The 19,955-nt window shown below is 45.9% G+C and overlaps 2 protein-coding genes across 2 annotated transcripts; both read right to left on the bottom strand.

Moving 5' to 3' along the window:
• Positions 1-965: 965 nt before the first annotated feature.
• LOC137902358 (Golgi reassembly-stacking protein 2-like) lies at positions 966-5,057 on the bottom strand. The gene is made up of 6 exons (XM_068746444.1): positions 4,995-5,057; positions 3,653-3,733; positions 3,355-3,558; positions 2,852-3,069; positions 1,040-1,085; positions 966-995 (listed from the first exon to the last, which is right to left on the bottom strand). The coding sequence occupies exons 1-6, from the start codon at positions 5,055-5,057 to the stop codon at positions 966-968; spliced, it is 642 nt and encodes a 213-aa protein (XP_068602545.1).
• A 3,918-nt stretch (positions 5,058-8,975) lies between these two features.
• On the bottom strand, positions 8,976-19,452 carry LOC137902357 (glutamate decarboxylase 1). The gene is made up of 16 exons (XM_068746443.1): positions 19,377-19,452; positions 17,747-17,809; positions 16,811-16,966; positions 13,188-13,430; positions 13,016-13,106; positions 11,514-11,626; positions 10,983-11,098; positions 10,796-10,875; positions 10,665-10,719; positions 10,447-10,563; positions 10,299-10,363; positions 9,973-10,051; positions 9,730-9,879; positions 9,545-9,652; positions 9,236-9,325; positions 8,976-9,149 (listed from the first exon to the last, which is right to left on the bottom strand). Exons 1-16 carry the CDS (start codon positions 19,450-19,452, stop codon positions 8,976-8,978), a joined length of 1,776 nt encoding a protein of 591 aa, XP_068602544.1.
• Between the last annotated feature and the right edge of the window lie 503 nt (positions 19,453-19,955).

The raw sequence follows: 19,955 nt of genomic DNA, 5'->3' as shown, positions 1-19,955 counted from the left end.
ATTGGACACAATGGAAGGCATAAGAGTTGCACCGGGGGCCACGCCCGACGAGGTGAGGGCTGGAGGACCTGTGGAGCACAAACAGAAGCGTTGCAGGTGATCTTCCCTTTCATTCATTTCATTTCTGATGACTGGCCACTTGAAACGTTTTGGATTACCGAGCTTTGAAAAGTGTAATGAATCCCATCCTGGAACACAATGACTGACTTCAAAATACAATGATACATTCATTTCAAAAAGGTAAAGAACAGAAGACTCTGTGATCTCAAATACACAAACAGATCAAAGCTAAAAATGCACTAGTATATTCCACTTTTTTTTATACAGGGGCACCTGGCCCCAGATGTTTCATTCATAAGACACATCCAGTGTTGTTATAAACATGGAATTTCATTAACTACGTGCGTATAAAAGACAGACAATAGCTTTTACCAAATTATACCCAAACCAACAAAAATAAAGTGTTGAAGAACGTGAAACGTGCGACCATCCAATCTCAGATTTGGACTTTTTGTGGGATTCAGAGACACCAAGAAGAATCAGGCAGGACAGCACCCGAATAGCTGCATGTTGGGGCTCGGGTTCGGGAGGTGGGGGGGTAGGAGCTGCTGAAGCAATACTTAAACTCTACACTAGATAGCATTTGCAACGTGTCTCTTGCCTAATATTTTTCATTTGAACTCATCAATCAATATCTTGATGTCAAAATGGACAGTTAGAATTTAGATGGCATGAGATTTTAAATGCATTATCTGCAAACATCCTGGGAAGGTCCATCAGTACAAACGGGATATTTGAAGAAGCAGAGACAATGCTGCACCTGTCTGTAGGTGGCCAGCGACGGGGGTCGGGTTAGAGGTGGCTGTGGAGTCAGCGTAAGACACAGCAACCGGGGTGGTTGGAACCACAGCAGAGAGATGGACCTGGGAACCGAAATCAAGAGACGGGAATAAATCATCACCAGATTACAGAATGCATTTATTCTTCTCTCCATGCTGTCATTTCTTTCCTCTGCTGAGTCACCTGTGTGAAGCCGTGCTGTAGGTATCCTGTGCAGGTCGCCATAACCGATCCCACATCCTATACTGGGGAGGCAGAAACACTCCCATTGTTTGGAGAAATAAATTAACGTAGTCTGAATCAAACCGGGTCACGGGTCGGAGCTTGATGGTTTCCCACAGCAAGCTGGACTGCACAGCTTTAGAAGATCATCTCAAATGAATGAATGAAAGATTCATCTTAGGCTGCACTGGGACGTCCTCAGTGCTGTTCCTGAGCTCATCCCTCAGGCTAACCCTAACCCTAACCCTAGCCATAAAACACAGAGTACTGCTCTGGAAAAAGGTTACTTCTCATTTAGCATCAAAAATAAATAAATAAATACAAATCCATTGCATGCAAATTACGTCGGAACAATCATGTTACAAATACTGAAGATCCAAAAATAAACTAAATATATCCAACAGACTGCACTGAATTTTATTTGTAATAAAGATGACTAATGGAAGGGTCACCCATGACAAACAGGTCCTAGGGGAGGGACCAGACAAAGGGTAGCTCACATACCCCTTATGATGAGAAAAATATTTGGTCCTGCGTTTCCCTCGCCCGGACGTGGGTCACCGGGGCCCCTTCCTGGAGCCAGGCATGGGGGTGGGGCACGATGGCGAGCGCCTGGTGGCTGGGCCTTTACCCATGGGGCCCGGTCGGGCACAGCCCAAAGAGGCAACGTGGGGCCTCTTTCCTGTGGGCTCACCACCCATAGGAGGGACCGAAGGGGCCGGGTGCATTGTGAGCTGGGAGGCAGCCGAAGGCGGGGACCTTGGTGGTCCGATCCTCGGCTCCAGAAGCTAGCTCTAGGAATGTCACCTCTCTGGCATGGGAGGAGTTCGGTGAGGCCATGGAAAATGACCGGGGTGGTGGTCCCTCTTTATAAGAAGGGGGACCGGAGGGTGTGTTCCAACTACAGAGGGATCACACTCCTCAGCCTCCCCGGTAAGGTCTATTCAGGGGTACTGGAGAGGAGGGTCCGCCGGATAGTCGAACCTCGGATTCAGGAGGGGCAATGTGGTTTTCGTCCTGGCCGTGGAACTGTGGACCAGCTCTACACCCTCGGCAGGGTCCTGGAGGGTGCATGGGAGTTTGCCCAACCAGTCCACATGTGTTTTGTGGATTTGGAGAAGGCATTTGACCATGTCCCTCGGGGAGTCCTGTGGGGGGTGCTCCGGGAGTACGGGGTGTCGGACCCCCTGATACGGGGTGTCCGCTCCCTATATGACCGGTGCCAGAGCTTGGTCCGCATTGCTGGCAATAAGTCTGACCTATTTCCAGTGCGGGTTGGACTCCGTCAGGGCTGCCCTTTGTCACCGATTCTGTTCAGAACCTTTATGGACAGAGTTTCTACGTGCAGCCAGGGCGTTGAGGGGGTTCGGTTTGGTGACCTCAGGATTGGGTCGCTGCTTTTTGCGGATGACGTGATCCTGTTGGCTTCATCAGGCCGTGCCCTCCAGCTCTCACTGGATCGGTTCCAGCCGCATGTGAAGCGGCCGGGATGAGAATCAGCACCTCTAAATCCGAGGCCATGGTTCTCAGCCGGAAAAGGGTGGAGCGCACCCTCCAGGTCGGGGAGGAGATCCTGCCCCAAGTGGAGGAGTTCAAGTACCTCGGGGTCTTGTTCACGAGTGAGGGAAGGATGGAGCGGGAGATCGACAGACGGATCGGTGCAGCGTCTGCTGTGATGCGGACTCTGCACAGATCCGTCATGGTGAAGAGAGAGCTGAGCCGAAAGGCTGGATGGATGGATGGCATTTCCATTCCATAAATGAGTACAGCAGCATGTATATATTTATACCTGCCCTCTCCGCCCCAGCCACAGTATGGAGTTAAGACCACCTCGCGGCAGTTGTCAGAGTCTGTGCTGTAGACATTGAGATTCAGCTCCTTCCCTTCATTTCTTTCAACAATGGAGGCGAAATTGTCAGAATCGTTTATGGCAGCGGCGACTCCGATGATGTAGTCGGTGTGGGCCCCCAGCCCAGCCAGGGCTGCAGGAGAGTTTGGCTCCACTTCCTGAACTCAAAACAGACATTAGTGAATAAGAGAAGTCCATCACAATCAGGTAATGCTGAATGATGCCAGCGGTCTGGGCTGCTTATAGCGGTGCAGGAAGCTACCTCTACCTGCAGAACACTGCTGTACACCAACAGTGAGCAGGCACCGTCCTCGTGGTTTGCACTAGGCCAGGCCTGTTGCCCCTGGCATGGGGTTCTTACAAACACGCGTCATGCCTTTTAAATGGGTAGGGGGTCGATTGTTACAAAGGAATAGTCCCTTGAGTCGGGTCATCATGCTCACCAAGACATGCCAGACTTTGTCATTGGCTTCTTCTAAGCTGCAGAAGCGAATGCTGAGCCCTAGGAGCCCCTGGCCCCCCCACATTTGGCTGGGAATGACGGCGGCCTCCCTCACGGCCGCGGCCCTGCTGTTGTACAAACGCATCTTGACGGGCTTCTCCACGTTCATCGTCAGCAACTCTTTTAAGGTGTCATTGTCCTGGTTCTAACGGAAATGAAAACGTTTAGTGGGGCAGTAGAAAAACTTAAAGCTGCTTCCACTAGTTACAACAGGTTCCCCCGACGTGTAATAATCTCACCAGTCTGGTGTCACAAACGGCAAGGATGAAATCAAAGAAGGGCTCCAGCCCTGCTTTGTGACCGGGGGAATTCTCTTCAACCTGAAGGTACAGAAGAGCAGCTCAGACGACTGATCGAACGGACATTGATTTGTGATGCAAAAAGCAAAACCAGGGTTACACTTTGGCTTTATCGACATGAATCCAAAATGTTAACCACATTGCGTAGTTTTCTGCTTTTTCCAAGTAGTTCCTCGTTGTTGGTTTTTCTGTACTCAGAGTAACATTTGTTTCTGAGCTTGATGGCATTCAATATTTCCCCCTTCATCCAAGCTTCTGTACGGGCTCTGACCCGAACAGCTGTTATGGGTGCTATCTTATCGATTACAGACAGAAATGCAGATTTAAAGGAAGACCAGGTCCCTTCGACGGTGGCGGAGTTTAAAGTATCAGACCAGTCAGTTTCCTCCAGCGCTGTTAGAGCTTCTGGGGAGTAATGCTTCATAGTTCTGCAGTTTATTGTGGATCAATGAGCTGCATGTCTATGAATTTTACGAGTTCAGAAGATCATGTTGTAATCACTTAAATTGCACTTGATGACACCACTGTTTTTGATTCTGGATTTGTCCGATGCCAGTATTAGATCTATGATGATCCTTTGATGTCTGTGAGGTCATAATGGTGGAGCGTGATGATCCTTTGGTGTCTGTGAGGTCATAATGGTGGAGCGTGATGATCCTTTGATGTCTGTGAGGTCATAATGGTGGAGCGTGATGATCCTTTGATGTCTGTGAGGTCATAATGGTGGAGGGTGATGATCCTTTGGTGTCTGTGAGGTCATAATGGTGGAGCATGATGATCCTTTGGTGTCTGTGAGGTCATAATGGTGGAGCGTGATGATCCTTTGATGTCTGTGAGGTCATAATGGTGGAGCGTGATGATCCTTTGACGTTCCACCAAAATGCGGTTGCAACATTTTCACACGTCATCAAACAAACAGGATTCCGCAGGTGATGCCACGCCCCCTCCGTGTCTGTTGTTCTTTGAGCCACGCCCATCAGCTTTAGTAGCCGAGCAGGTTCTTCCAGATGCTAACCAAAGACTCCAAAAGAAGCTTTAATAAACACGTCACGACACCAAGATTTAAATCAAAACACCTGTTAAATGAAGGAGCGTTTCAGGTTGCTATAGCAACGCAGATGCGTCAGTCAGCGAGTTGCCAGCTAGCTAGTTTGGATGATTGATTATTACCTCCGGCGCTCTATCGATCAGCTGCCACTGCTCTATTATGCAATCATCAACATTTAGCTGTCGGAGCTAACAGCGCTGCTAGCCTGACATTATTGTATAGAGCTGCTCTTACTCCGACGACGTGGTAGCCTTCGTCTCCCCCGCCTGGTATCTGGAGGCTCTGGGACCCCCCCATGTTAGCCTGGACTGGTCTATCAGGGCGGGCTGCTCGTGTCGGAGCAGGTCCCTACCGGTTCATGCACCTGTCGGTGCGTTTCCTGGTTCCCATCTCTTCCGCTGTGGGGCAACTTAACCCTCTATGGCATGCCGTTGTCCTCAGGCAACAAACCACTATTTTGGCCCACACACCGCCCCTTTGAATTTTTTCAAGTAAAACATCCAATTACAAGTAAGATGATAAGTCTCTGACCAATGAAATTTGAGCTAGGGGTGGCTTTGACCTTTCGTCTTGGGGTGAAACAGTCCTTTTTGGGACCACAGACGACTTGGACACCCTGCTAGCAGAAGGTAAGATAAATTTCACTTTTTAACATGTTTAAATTTAAATAACATTGTATAAAAAATATCTGATGTGCATGAATAAGTGAAGAAGCATATTTGATTGAGTAAAGACACATTTTGTCTTCACTTATATACTAAAATGGCAGTTTTTCATTCGTTGCCTGGCAGCATTGTGCAGTTAGACCCCTTTTGTGTGAACTATAACATGCTCATTGATGGAGATGTGTAGGGATGCATCGTTATCAGCATAATCAATGTTGTTGATGTACTGTCTACAATTACTCACAGGATGGATGGATGAATGGGTGCATGAATGGATGCACGGACATTTTATAGGTGCTCCATTTTATGCTCACTGGTTTCTCTTGAAGCCAGCAGAGAGAACCGAAATCAAGAGACGGGAATAAATGATCAAGAGATTACAGAATGCATTTCTTTACTTGCTGAGTCACCTCTGTGAGGCCGTCGTTAGATGAAGGCTCACTGGGAGTGTCTGTAGAGAAGCTGGATCTCTTTCCCTCTGTAGGTATCTGGAGTCAATATCATTATCATCACTTCATTGGACTTGCCTTACGCAGTGAGGACGTCAGTAGCAGGGACGTGACGTCATGAGACAGCTGACTCGATTCAAAGAGTAACAGCTGAGAAAGGAGAAGTCGATGAGCAGCCCGGTGCACGAGACGAGACACACACACACACACACACACACACACCAAAGAGGAAGAGGCTGCAGTGCTTCAGCATCTGATCACCTCTTCATCAAAGTTCCTGATTAGAATCTTGCTAATTGGGATTAAGTGGTGAGCTCACTGCACGTCTGAGTTTGAACTGCATATTGTTTCCTTTACTTCTCTGAAGCATTTTACACGTATCATGTTTCATACAAAATAAACTGTAAGAAGTAAGTAAGTAGTAAGTTTAGTTTATTTATCGATCTCATCCGTGTCTGATTGAACTCATTCATTCATTCGCAGTCTTTTCCTCAATGTGTGTATTTATTATTATAACATTGTTTTATCGTTAGAGATCTACCTCGAATGACCACAGCAGTCAGATTGACCGCATGCGTTTCACAGGGCGTCCTGTGGGCGTGTCGTACGTCACTCTTTGCTGCATTGTTAATGTTTATGATAGTAATAATTATCATTGTAAAGGCCAAACGATGACACGAACCTGCTTTTAAAGCAGGACACGTTTGTATTTATTTCACAGAGATCATTGTTGCAGGTCTAGTTGGCCTTTTGTCATTGCAGAGACGTTATGTTGCGTCAGTTAGATAAATGAAACACTCGATCATTGTAGTTTTCATTTAGTGGCCTGATGTTTGTTTTTTATCTATTCCACCTATTTTTTCTTAGATCATTATAACAACAATCCAAATTATAATGTCATTCTAGTAGTTGCAGAATTCTGGTAGACCGAGTGTTAACCCTCTGTTCCCAGTGACAGGCAGGCCTGTAATGATGGCGGCGCTGAAGCGTGAAACAAAGAGGCACCGTCTGCCTGGGGGAGAATGGGGAGGATGGGGGGGGGGGGGGGGGGGGAATGAGACAGGCAGCGCCTCTCCGGCTGTGTCAGAATAAAACGCAGCCAGGCAGAGCCTTGAAATAGGACCCAAAAAAAGGTGGGACAGCACAGTCTGGTGCGTTTTATGGTAAACATCTTAGAAATGTGAGGAGCGAGAGGAATCGGAAAGGGCCGCTCATGAAAGCTCAGCCGAAAGACGATCAGACACGAACCAGTGGGATTAATTTGACCAATGGTTTACGACAGGTGTTTAAAAAAAACGCCTGACAAAAAAGAAGGGCAACAAGTTAATATATTCTCCCACCCTCAGGTTGTATTTCAGTGCAGTATAATGTCCTGTAACAGAGACAGCTTCCTCCTCTGGTGTGAATTCACCTTGAAGCATCAAGCCGACTGACAGGGGGGGGCGGGGGCGGGGGTTGTCTTTCAGATTAGGATTCATGAGGTTCTCTTTACCAGCCAAAAACAGATGGGACATTTTCTTTATCACTTTTTGACCTCCTTACTCAGAATGCCAGAATATAATTTTGAAATGTAAAACATGTTTCAACACACTCACAATAGAATTATGGAGATATTGTGCATCTTGTGCCTTTTGATTGGCAAACAAAGAAATATACGTTTGCTCATAAATAATCCGTGTAAATAAATAAAATAAATAAGGCTCAAGGTGAAATATTTTATCAATTTTCTTTTCTTTTTTGGGTGTTTTAAAACGGTGAAAAGAGAATATTTTTTTGAAGGTGGAGTAAATTCTTATTATTTATTTCATAAACTTCCGATAACCTTTCACAAACTGCGAAAAGAAAATTCCCAAAGATGTTCAGCTCACATCTTTATTGTGACTGTGGATACAACCATAAAGTGCCAATATCGATTATAACGAATTCAGGAATGTACGATTGATCAATAACTCCCGTTTTGGTAGCAAACAAACGCTGAGCATCTCATTGTTCAAGCAAATGTGATGATAAATAATCCCAGATTCCCACATTGTGGTTGGCTGTTTGTTTTTTACCATAGAGCTGTGCCTATAGTCTACATTTTAAGACTAACAAAATAGCATATTACACTCTAGTTTACTCCACGTAACAGGGTGATGATACAATCATACGTCCATTGAATCAACATTGTGCTTTTATCATGAACACAGCGCCAGCAGCCGCTGCCAGGCAGGCCTAGCGAATCACAACGACTGGACATTTACACGACACTGACGTCAAAGGCGTACGTTAATTATTCCTATAGCAACATCTGAATCTATCCATCAGGGAGAACAAGGACCACGTGCCTTTTGTCTCAAGTAACGGAACCCGTCTCTGGTTCTCAAACACACTAAAGACTGTTCTTTGAAACATTGTGATATCGTAGAGCAGAGTTCTCAAACAGCAAGAAGGGAACCCACAAATGGAACAGAGCAGCGTGCGGCCTATTCACAATTAGAATCTCTCAATATAAATGCAATGATTTGGCTATTACATACTATATACTGTATAGTATTTTCTCAGTGTAAATCTAGGACACATTTGGCACCAAGGCAATGTAACAATACTATACACAATCTACACAAAGATCTCTGAAAACACAGCAATCAAGTACAGCAACTTCAAAGGGAACAGCAAGGGTACAATGTGGTGGTGCCTATATACCTATATATATATATATATATAGGTATATACGTATACAGCAAGGTTCGCCACATTGTGCTGACTCATGGAAAAACAGTACAACTATTTTCTTTCCTCTGCTAATCAGATAATTGTTTGAGTTCTCGTACTTTTTCAAAGTCACATTTGCACAGAAGCAACCAGCAGCGCCCTTTCAGGCTCCTTTCAGGCTCCTTTCCTTTGCTTCACGTGCCACAGCACGTGTATCTGTATGCTTTTGAGATTCCATCACTCTGGTGACCCTCTGTACAAATGTTTTTAAAATATGCTGTTACTGTTAAACACAGAAAAGACAGAGAACAGACACACATCACACAATTTGCTACGCAGTGCCAGAGAAAGCCTGCAAGCAGACAATCAGAGACTTAATGAGACTTAAAGCCAAACTTTAGCTTCTCCTAGAAATCATTCCCGAGCCGCTCGATCTCGTCGATCAGGAAGTCGATGTCTGACATGGTCGCCGCAGGGTTGGAGACGACCATGCGGAAGAAGTTGACCTTGTCACCCTGGGGCTGGTAGCCTACCATTGTAGTCCCAGACTCCATCATCATTGCCTTGATCTTCGGGGCTACCTGTTGGGGGGGGGGCAGTGTTGTGAGCGAATACCAGACGTTATGAAGAGCTTTAAACAAGGACTGCATGAATGTCCAGTCTCTACCTTGTGCAGCTTCGCACGCCTCTCTTCACCTTCAGGCAAGCCGCGCAGGCTCGGTGGGAAGTACCAGAAACACACGTTAGTGTGCTGCGGCTGATAAGGGGAACGGGAACAGCGTTTGTTATGAGCAGGCCTGAGACTGAGTGAAGACAATCATGTAGCCATTTACCATGAACACCAACATGTGTCTCGTTGGGCTGAAACAGCCAGATAAGAACAGGACAGCCTGTTTTTCTCCGTTACTGCAGCGGATCATGTCGAGGATCCACGGAATACACATTCTGCATTATAGTACTACTGATCTGAGTTCACCTCTGCGTTGAACACCATCTCGTAGCCCTCTCGGTTTCTGATTTTATTGTAGAGGTACGCTGACAGATCCAGGCACTTGTCAATGTGTTGTTCGAATCCAACCGTTCCCTTTAAGGCGGATGGAAAAACACAAGTGAGGATTTGTGAGCGCCACATTCTAGAAGCTTTAGAGATACAACGCACACCTTTGCTTTCCACATGAGCCAGAACTTGAAGATATCGACGTGCCGCCCGCACTGAATGGCCTTGTCGCCGGTGTCGTAGGTAACATCGTACTGTTTGTCGGGCTGGAAGAGGTAACCGGCACACATGGAGTTGCAGCCTTGCAACAATCCCTACAATGGACACGGCTGAGGTGAGAGGAGGTCTTAGCTAACCCCAGCAGCTGCCTGAGGCCAGCCTTTCTCTGAAACAGCACCCCGTCTCACCCGCTCTCTGACCAGGATGGCTGAGCACTGCAGTGGCACCCCCATCATTTTGTGAGGGTTCCAGGTGACGGATTTGGCTCTGCAAAGGAAAAGAGGTGGCAATCAGAAGAAGCCTCGAGCTGGCTGTGAAAGTGCTGATGAGCGTTTTGGCTTTTCCTGACACCCGTTTCCTTTCTATTATGTTTCTAACCTGTTTGAAATATAAGGACGATATAAAATGTGTCTAACTGTAAGCAGCAGAGCTGACTTTGATTCCCACGTTTGGGCATTTCCCCAGCTTTAGAACCCGATGTGATAAAATACTCATTTATGTGTCGACCTTTCACCTCTCGATTCCATTCAGCTTGTGCCTGTGTTTCCTGGACATTAGCAGACCTCCTCCCCAGGCGCCCTGCGCAGAGTACGACAGAGACCATGTTAGCGTCCGGTGCAGCTCCACAGGGGACTGAAGATTACTGCCGACGTATCGCTTACATCCACGTGAAGCCAGATGTTGTACTTTTCACAGATGTCTGCAATTTCATTTATGGGATCGAAGGCTCCGTAGACCGTCGTCCCGGCAGTGGCGTTCACGAACATTGGAACATATCCCTGTAATAAAGTCCATGGCTCAGAGGAATGCTTCTCGTGGTGTGGCGCATCGAGGAGCAAACAGTTCTGCTGCTTTCTGAGCTGCTGTTGCTGACATTCACCTTTTGCTTGACCTCCAGGACTTTGGCTTCTAAATCAGCAGGGATGACTCTCCCTCTGGAACAGAAGAAGCTGGGCGTCACATATTGTTCTCCAGTGTCTGCGTGTGGGTTGGTGTAACGTAATAAATCACCTCTCGTCCGTCTTCAGAAGGATCAGGTTCTCTGTCCCAAAGCCCAGAGCGGCACCGGCCTTCTTGATGGAATAGTGGCTCTACAAGAGGAGACGCTGCTCAGTCACATTTAACGTGCATGAGCAGCGTGCATGAGCAGCGTGCACGAGCAGCGTGCACGAGAACGACGAGGCAGCGACAGACTAACATGCTCTGATGTGAACAGCACCAGCCTGGGGGCGGCTGCCATGCCTTTGGTCTTGACTTCAGGAAAGAACTTGTATCTGGCAATCATCACACTGTACATGTTGGAAATAGCCCCCCCTGCAGAGACAAGCAGTGATGAGGTACATTCACTGAGTTCACAGTACTCTGTACTTATCCTGCATATATTTAAGAATCAAACTTCACTCTGTAGCTTTGGTAAACACAGGATGTAATGCATTATGACTGTAATAGATTACCTGGTTTAATATTAAACTTCCTGCTGTGATGCTATTTGAGGGCATTTGCATTAAAAGTATCAGCTGAACTATACATTCTAGTGAACATATGTATTAGTCATTGAATATATTTATGTGAATTACTCTGTAAAAGTAAAATAATTGTCCACTGTTTTAAAATCATGTAAGAGCAGATAAAGCCTAAACTCTAAACAAACCGAACTCTTGCTGGTGTCTGATAAAGAGTGGCGTGTGTCGATGTAACAACTGAGCAGCATCAACCTCCTCTTCATCACCTGGAGAAAAGATTCCATCTCCCTCTCCAACAGGCCAGCCAATAATCTCCCTCATCTTCTTCAGTGTCAGCTGTTCCATGAGCACGAAGACGGGAGCGATCTCATAGGTGAACCTGGGATGATGGAGACAATAAAGCGCGTCATCCTTCTCCTTCATCCTCTTTCACTCAGCCTTAAATATTAACAGAACAAAGGTCTTTAAACAGAGACATCATAGAATTAGTCTGCTGTTACACAAAACAACATTTTCTCAGCCGCTTTAAATTCTCTCGTTGGATCTTTTTCCTGTTTAATCATCTGAACTATAGAATTTTTCCCAACATCATCAAAGGACATGAAAGCCCCTTTGGCTCAGAGAACAACATGTTCTAGTCAAATTGGAATCACAGCACAGATTCTCCCGTACTCTCCAGTATTCACCCAGCTATTTATACGCATCTGTGTATTCATGCAAAGAAAGTAAATCAATCAGTGGAACGTCAGATTGCTCCACGCAGCATCTTCAGCATACAGTAATATACAGAGGGGGGGGGGGGGGGGGGCACTTCACAGCTGCTACACACTCACTTCATCATTCATGCAGACGATACGCTCTGATTATGTAAGACCTGGATGCGACTGTCGATCTATTAGTCAGTCAATATCTGCCAGAGTTAATTAGGGCTGATGGAGTCACGATTAAAGGTAAATTACAAATGTGAAGCAACCTCCAAACGTCACCTTCACTATGCAGGACTACAACACAGACTAACTAGGACTAGTAAGAGGTCTAAGCTGGACTAGCATCGCCATCAGATCTCTACTAGCATTTTACGATAAGGCATTTTGCATTTTGAGACTAATCTCTTAATGTTAACTATCTGTATAAAAACCCACCATTAGTTCTGACTCATTGATTAGAACTGATCTTTCACATGAGCTACTCTTAGAGAAGTGCAGAGTAATTGTTTGAGATCCTTTACTCAGCATTTGATTTAGGCTTTTCCTTGGAAGCGGTTTACCGCGAGGCGACGCCCTGTATTTACAAGCCGCTCAGGAAGTCTTCGCTCCGCTGAGGCTGGATGGGAGCTTACACCTGACTCAACCCCCGTCTCTCACGTCATGACAAACAGAGCCCGGCGCCCCTGTGTGGGCGCTCAGACGGCCCTCTAGGCTCCCATCACAGGAACTAGATTTAGATGAAACAAAGACAGCATGTAAACTGTGAATGCAAATCAATATCCAATTAGCTTTGCCTGCAGGGCTGTGTTGTATGACCGAAGCCCGGTGACAACACCGTGGGGAGTAGCTCTCCTTCCTTTGTGCGTTCTATTTCCCCACTAGAATGAACAAACGGGCTATTCGTTGGCCAAAGACGGTAATTAATCGCAGCCAGCTTTGAGTATTACTCGTAGAACCGCGGTTCTCCAAGAGCCGATGAAGAGTCAAAAGGCTTAGAATACAATGAACCTGATGACGTCCAACTAGACATCATTCCAACAACCCTGTGTCTGCGTACGCACATGTTGGTGTTGGCTGTCGAGGTCAGCCACTCTCCTGCCAGGCCAACGATGTCTAATCCGGTGGACAGCTGGTTGAAGAACCGGGGGTGACCTGCAACGCAACATAATCCCCAGAAGACAACTCATCGTTGAGCATCTGAGGGGTGAAACGTATTGATTGGATCGGTTTCACCTGTTCTCACTCCATACTTCAGGGTGTCCCTGCAGTCCACCAGGATCTGCTCCAGAGACTCTGGTTGGTCCGAGAGCTCCAGATTGAAGCCCTCCATACCCTCCAGGAGTTGGTGAGGGTGGTGGAAGTCAAGAACCTTGGTCGACCTGTCGAAGGTCTTCCGGACATAGTTGGTGAGGATTTCCACGAGTTCCAGCAGAAACTGCATGGTCTGCTCCTCTCCGTTCTTGGCAGGCAGCAGATCTACAAAATAAAACTGAAGCATGAATTAAACGTACTCTTGGGTCTCCACCGGGTCGCCTGAAACGGAGAGCCACCTCATTTTGAGCATCTTTACAGACCACTGTCACAACCTACCGATTCATGTACTTTGATTACATCAAATTCAAATTGACTCCCTTATTTTGTGCACATTTTCTAGCAGCTACCAAAGAACACAACACAGGCAGTCTGAGCAACATGTTTTAGTCATTAGAGGCCTAATGGTTTATTATTCTAGGTCAAGAAACCTAGAATAATAAACCTCGACTTTAATGCCAATACGGTTCTCCATAAGCTCCAGACATGCTACACAGTTCACTCTGAACAAGTAAGGAGCTGAACAAGATGCTTGGCGGTCATGAATGGGATTTATTTTATTAAGAGTTTCATCAAGAAAGAACTGCCCGGTGAGCAGGAGGTTAGCTCCGTAGAGCAACAGGTGGCTGCCTTCCTCCAGTCCAAAGGGATTGAGGTGGACTTGGACAACATTGAGGCATGCCACCCTCTGCCCCGGAGAGACGACAGATGATGATTCTTACAATCAAAACTATTAAAAGTCACTGACCTGGTTCATTTTCAAACAGCACAAATCATGTACAAAGCTATAAACAATCAACTTCCAGGAAATATTCAAAGATTTTTCTTTACTAGAGTTGCGGGTTCTAACTTGAGGGGTGAGCACTACTTCAAACATCAGCGGGCACGTATAACATTAAAAGGTTTCTTTGTTTCTGTTTGTGGAGTCAGGTTGTGGAACGGGTTGGGTGCGGAGCTCAAGTAGTGTTCAAGCATGACCCAGTTTAAAACGCTGTACAAACACAAGGTTTTCATGAGATACAGTGAGGGAGAAGGGCTTTAATGATTGGGTGTTTTCATATAGAGCCTCAATAGACCCTCTCTATTTTTTGTAAATATATTTGTTTAAGATTTTCTATCTTGTGGATATATTGGGTTAATTTTCTAATTATTTTCTAGCAAAAAATAATAATAATAATAATTATGTAAAATATTGTAGCGAGCACAGCCCAGTCACTCCCATGATGCATTGTGCCTCACACACGCACAGTGCCCGGCCCTCGTGATCGCTACATAGCCCCCACATGAGGGGTCAGACGTCCCCGGCGACCCCATCACCCAACACAAAGTCTCTTAAATACCCCGGCCGGCAGCGGCGGCGAACAGGCCGTCTAGGATTGGCAGGAACCGTGCCAGGCGGAGAGTCACAGGGACCGGCGCACGGACTACCGCCACCACTCGCCTCACCAGCATCCGGGGCGAGGGGTCGGTACGGTGAGAGTCTGTCTTGGTGCAGCACCACCACGCTTCCCTTGCCGGACATCCGCACCCGATACACCACCTCAGACAAGCGGCCTATGATGTCACAGGGGCCTCGCCAGCGGCTGCGAAGCTTAGGAGATATCCCATTTTTGCGGACAGGGCAGTAGACCCGCACCTCGTCCCCTGGCACAAAGGGCCGTCCTCTGCAACCGACGTCGTAGCCCCTCTTCTGACACCAATGTGGCGAGCTCAAGGGGAAGAACCACCCCGGAAACGAGCTCGTGTCAGCAGGTGCTTTTGCTGCGACGCAGGACGACTTGAGTACACGTAAATGCTGCGCTGAGGACATTCAACGCAACACCCCTCTCACTCATGGTGCCAAAAGCACAACCCAGTCACTCCCATGATGCATTGCGCCTCACACGCACACAGTGACCGGCCCTCGTGATTGCTACAATATGTTTATTTACAATTTCAATTTTCCATTTACTTTGGATATGTATTCAACGTATGTATGTTGGAGGAATGGTTTGTTGAGTAGTGGAGAAGGGGTAGGTTTAAATAAGCTGATGCTTCATCACACTACTCCTTTTCGGACATGTTGTTCGTAGTGTAATGATCCTTAGGGGATTATCATTATAGAGTTTGTGTTGTTCCTATCCGTGAGTTGGACTTGGCGAGTTGGCGTGGGTTTCGGCCGTAGCAGTGACCCTGTTAACTGTTCTGTTCAGCGCTGGAATAAATCCTGTTAATGAATCCTCATCTGCTGCTTCATGGTTTGCACCAACGTTACAGTATTATTATTGTTGTTTTGACTTTGTTATTGTTAGTTTGACTATTATCATTGTTTTAGGTTTGTTTGTTTTCTATTTGTCTTTTTAAATTGCATGTTCGAAATAAAGCATTCAAAGCAAAGCAAAGCAAAAGCAGTGTTTCCCAACCTTTTTTGAGCCGCGGCACATCTTTTACATTTACAAAATCCTGCGGCACACCACCAACCAAAATGTATTTATACTCAGTGGGAAACCTGGGGCTGTTTCGATGAACACAAAATGGATATCCTGCAGTAATTGTAGAAAGACACACACAAAGCTCTTCCTCAACAGCTCTCAGTCTCTCTCTGTTTTTAGTTTTTATCACCGTCAGTGTGGGACTTTCTGATTTAGCTACAAGTTCAGCAACAAGGTAACTAGCTTTGAGGGCTCTCTCCTCTACCTTTGTGGTTTTCCTAAAAACAGTTCCCTGTTTCTCATTGTGTACGTAAGCGTACAGAATAGTCCATCGGCTTGTTCTGAACGGAGGGTGTTCCGTTTGGAGACGGCGTTTGAGCTTGCTTGGCACCATGGAGTTATTGGATAGCTTCTCACCACACCCCAAGCCCAGCGGAGTCGGTGCCGCTGCATCCCCGGTGAAAGTAAATCCAAATGTCGACCACTCATACTCAGGCCTTCATCTGGGTCTGGATTTTGTCCAGGGTCCTGTTCGGCATTTGCATTTTCTCTTCTCTGTTTGCTGTGATCCCAAACTGCCTCTGAGGATGACCCTCCTTAAAGGGGAACCGAAGCACTCACAAAGTGTAGTAGGCAAAGGCCAAAGCATGAAGAACTGCTTTTTGGGAAATATTTGTTTTCTGTTTTTTAATAAATGCGTTTTTTTATCTGTCACACTCTAAATGCAGCGCAGTTGCGTGACGTTTATTTTGAAATGTGCGCTCTTATTTTGTAGTGCAAGGAGAACGCACGACAACGCTGGAGACTGAAGAGCGATCTACGGGCGGCACACACACACACACACACACACACACACGCACACACACACACGCTTTGCTACAGCACAGACCCCGACGATGGTTAAAGGTTATTAGATCACTTCCTGCCTCACCTGGTTGGGAAACGCTGCTTTAGAATCACCGAGAGTTAGTTTAGCACACCTGAATAAAGAAATCGGATTCATCTTTGGCTTTTATTTGTATTTTTTTGGATATTCGAGTCCACAGACACTAAAAACTAGTTTTATTTTTATCTTTAGCATCCGGTCAGGTGCATGTTTAATTTCAAATCTAGCCTCCTTCCCCTGAAGCTTACCTCTGGCGAACAGATTGGAGAAGTCCGTCTCCGTGCGTCTGAAACGCGCGTCTCTGCCGACGTTGTCGCACGACATCAGGTCCTTGGCTGCGCGCTCCTTGAAGGAACTCGCAGTCCTGCTTCTCTCTTCCAGGCTGTTGTTCTTCTGCAAGAACCCTAAACGCTTACAAGAACAAGGGGGGTCAGCAGGGGGGTCAGCAGGGCGCGCACAGCCGCCGTGCATGTTGACACCGTCTCTGTTGGAGCAGGTTAACTATTCATCTCCTCTTATTGGTCTCTCTCTCTCTCTTTCTCTCTCTCTCTCTCTCTCTCTCTCTCATCCACAGACTCGCTTTGTTCTGATGATATGAAAGAGATAAAGAAAAAAGGAATCACACATAAAATATAATAATTATTCGATCAAGGCTTCCTTCCTAAAACTACAAAGTAAATTAAATTCTAACAAATAGATAAATAATGAATAAAGGGAGGACATTCCTTCAGATGAAACAAAAATAAAGAGCGATATTGAATCGAACTATACGCCAATGAGCAGTGACGTCATGACGTGCTTTTAATTATTCGGGCATTCTAAAGACAGTTTGGGTGAGATTTACCACCATGTTTAGTTCTTTCCCGTGACAGTCGAAAGGGATGGATCGAACAAAGACACATATCGTGCACGCGTATTTATCAGAACGCGTCGGCATAACATTCTAATGCGTCTGTTATTAATGGAAAGATAATTAAAAATATATTCTTAGATCTTAAATTGCGTCGGCTCGAGATGATTTTCATCTTTACAGTTTTAGTAAAAGTCTCGGAACATCAGTATTAATCTAAATGAGCTTTAGGTCCGTTTATTGCCGACGCGTGCATTAATGGGCATTAAACCCATGTCGGCCCACTCCTCCTGTCGATACTTGCTTTTGCTCAATTATCTTAATGAAAACTCACCACATATTTTCATTCCCAGTTTCCGAGTACATCCATGAGCGACGCCACACCACGCGTCATAGCCTGAAACGAGAGGAAGACCAATCAGAAGGCCTCGAATACGCCTAAAAATAGATCAATATTTGCTGCTCATTCGTATCGGGACCGTTTCAGTGTTGCGTGTAAATTGGGAGGAGACTGGATGATGCCGCACATTAAAACAAAAAGCCCCGCTGCGTCCTGATGATTTAAATATCGATCTGCACACGGGCCGATCTGGATTATCGTTCCTCCGCAGGGATCTAAAATGGATGAACTGTTTTGTTCCAGCCTAAAGATCCACTGATAAGATGGTTAAAATGTGAGCATCACGTGACTGATGGCTGTTATCAAGGGCCGCCAGAGCGAGAGGGGATGGAGCAGAACGCACCACCAACCCCGCAACAGCAGCAATGCAGGGGGGTAGAAGAGGGAGGGTGCGTAGGGGGACAGCCCCCCCCACACATCAATGGAACCCTTGCTTTGGATCATTAGATCAATCAGTGCCCCATCAGCCCGGTCCTCAGAGGAGACGCCCAGATGTGCGCGTCACGTAGAGCAGACTGCGTGTCAAAGGTCAATGCAAATGTTCGATCACACGCCGGTGGCATTTTATTTTAACCTTCACACATCTGCATCTCGGACCAGGAGAACATCTGGATGCAGGCTGAACAGCCTCCGATGCCATTAGAGGCAATTTGGTGCGGCTGAATGAAGAGCCGCACTTCAGGGGCCATTTCCTGCTTCTGCATGCATGGGGGGGGGAGGGGGGGGGGGGGGGGGCACGTTAACCAAAGCCGAAAAAAGCACCACCAAAATAACAATAACAATAACAACAACGCTAATAATAATAATAATAATAACACTAACAATAATAATAACAATAAAAGCAATAATAACAAAACACTAATAACAATAACAATACAATAACAATAATAACAACACCAACAACGCTAACAATAATAACAATAATAATAATAACCACGCTAATTTACTGTATTGCGTCATGTTTTTATTGTAACCTCTTGTTCGTTTTTAAGTCTTGTTGTGTTTTTCTTTTAGGGACTGCGGATGTAAATTAGCATTTTTGCTAAAATCCGGCACATTTACATCTATTATATTATTTTGTAATGATGTTCATTAATGTGCACTGTCCCTATCAAATAAATAAATAAATGAATTAATGAATGAATAATAATAATAATAACACTAACAATAATAATAACAATAAAAGCAATAATAACAAAAAATAATAACAATAAAAGCAATAATAACAAAACACTAATAACACTAATAACAATAACAACAATAATAACAACAATAATAATAATATGAATAATAATATTAATAATAACCTATATTATTATTATTATTATTATTATTGACAGCTCGATACTTGTCACTTGTCTTGACTGTTGGCGGAGGACATCGTTTTTTTGACAGCAGCGTTCGTCTGTCACGCACATGCGGGAGGTCTGCGGGGACCAAACGCAGCGGTGATGTGTGGCGAAGGACGCCCCCCCCCCCCCCCCCCACTCCCCCCGTCCCTCGACGGAAATGATTAACGACATTGTCCACAAAGTAAATCGCGTCTTATCTGTGATGGACCTACTTGAGCCCGGCGGCCGTAAATGCGTCGCGTTGGGCTCCGGCTCGCCGCCAGAGGAGGAGGGTGCAGACGCCGCCATCACTCCGAGACCCTCCAAAAGCTCGTCCACAAATCTGTCTCTTTACAGGACAAGAGAGACAAACCACAAACTGGACTTGAACATCTGGACTATATTGAAAGCGACAACAAAGGGCTCAGTCTATTTCACAAACTGAGATTAAATGAAGGACCAAAAGACAAATTACGGGCTAAACCGTGGAAGACAAGTTCCTGTGCGTCAGGATCAATACTTCATGTCTGTCTCCCATCAGATACTGAAGCTCGAATGGTTGAAGAGCAAAACATCAAAACCGTCACATGGAGATGAAGTCGTGCCAAACACGAAATACGCGTAAAATAAATGTATATGCAGTTTGTGACCATCAGATGCGTGTTTAGGGGCTTGCGTGATATGACGTGCGCCTACATGAAAGGGTTAAATCACCACTTCACACACGCAGATCTGCATGAATCCTGTCTCTATTCTGGTGAGGGCAGGTGTGTGAAACACCTGTGAGAGCATCCCAGCGCAATAAAGAAGAG

The sequence above is a fragment of the Brachionichthys hirsutus genome, chromosome 12 (genome assembly GCF_040956055.1).
Source record: "Brachionichthys hirsutus isolate HB-005 chromosome 12, CSIRO-AGI_Bhir_v1, whole genome shotgun sequence".
In the NCBI taxonomy this organism is placed as follows: domain Eukaryota; kingdom Metazoa; phylum Chordata; class Actinopteri; order Lophiiformes; family Brachionichthyidae; genus Brachionichthys; species Brachionichthys hirsutus.
This window is presented reverse-complemented; position numbering and strand designations above follow the sequence as displayed.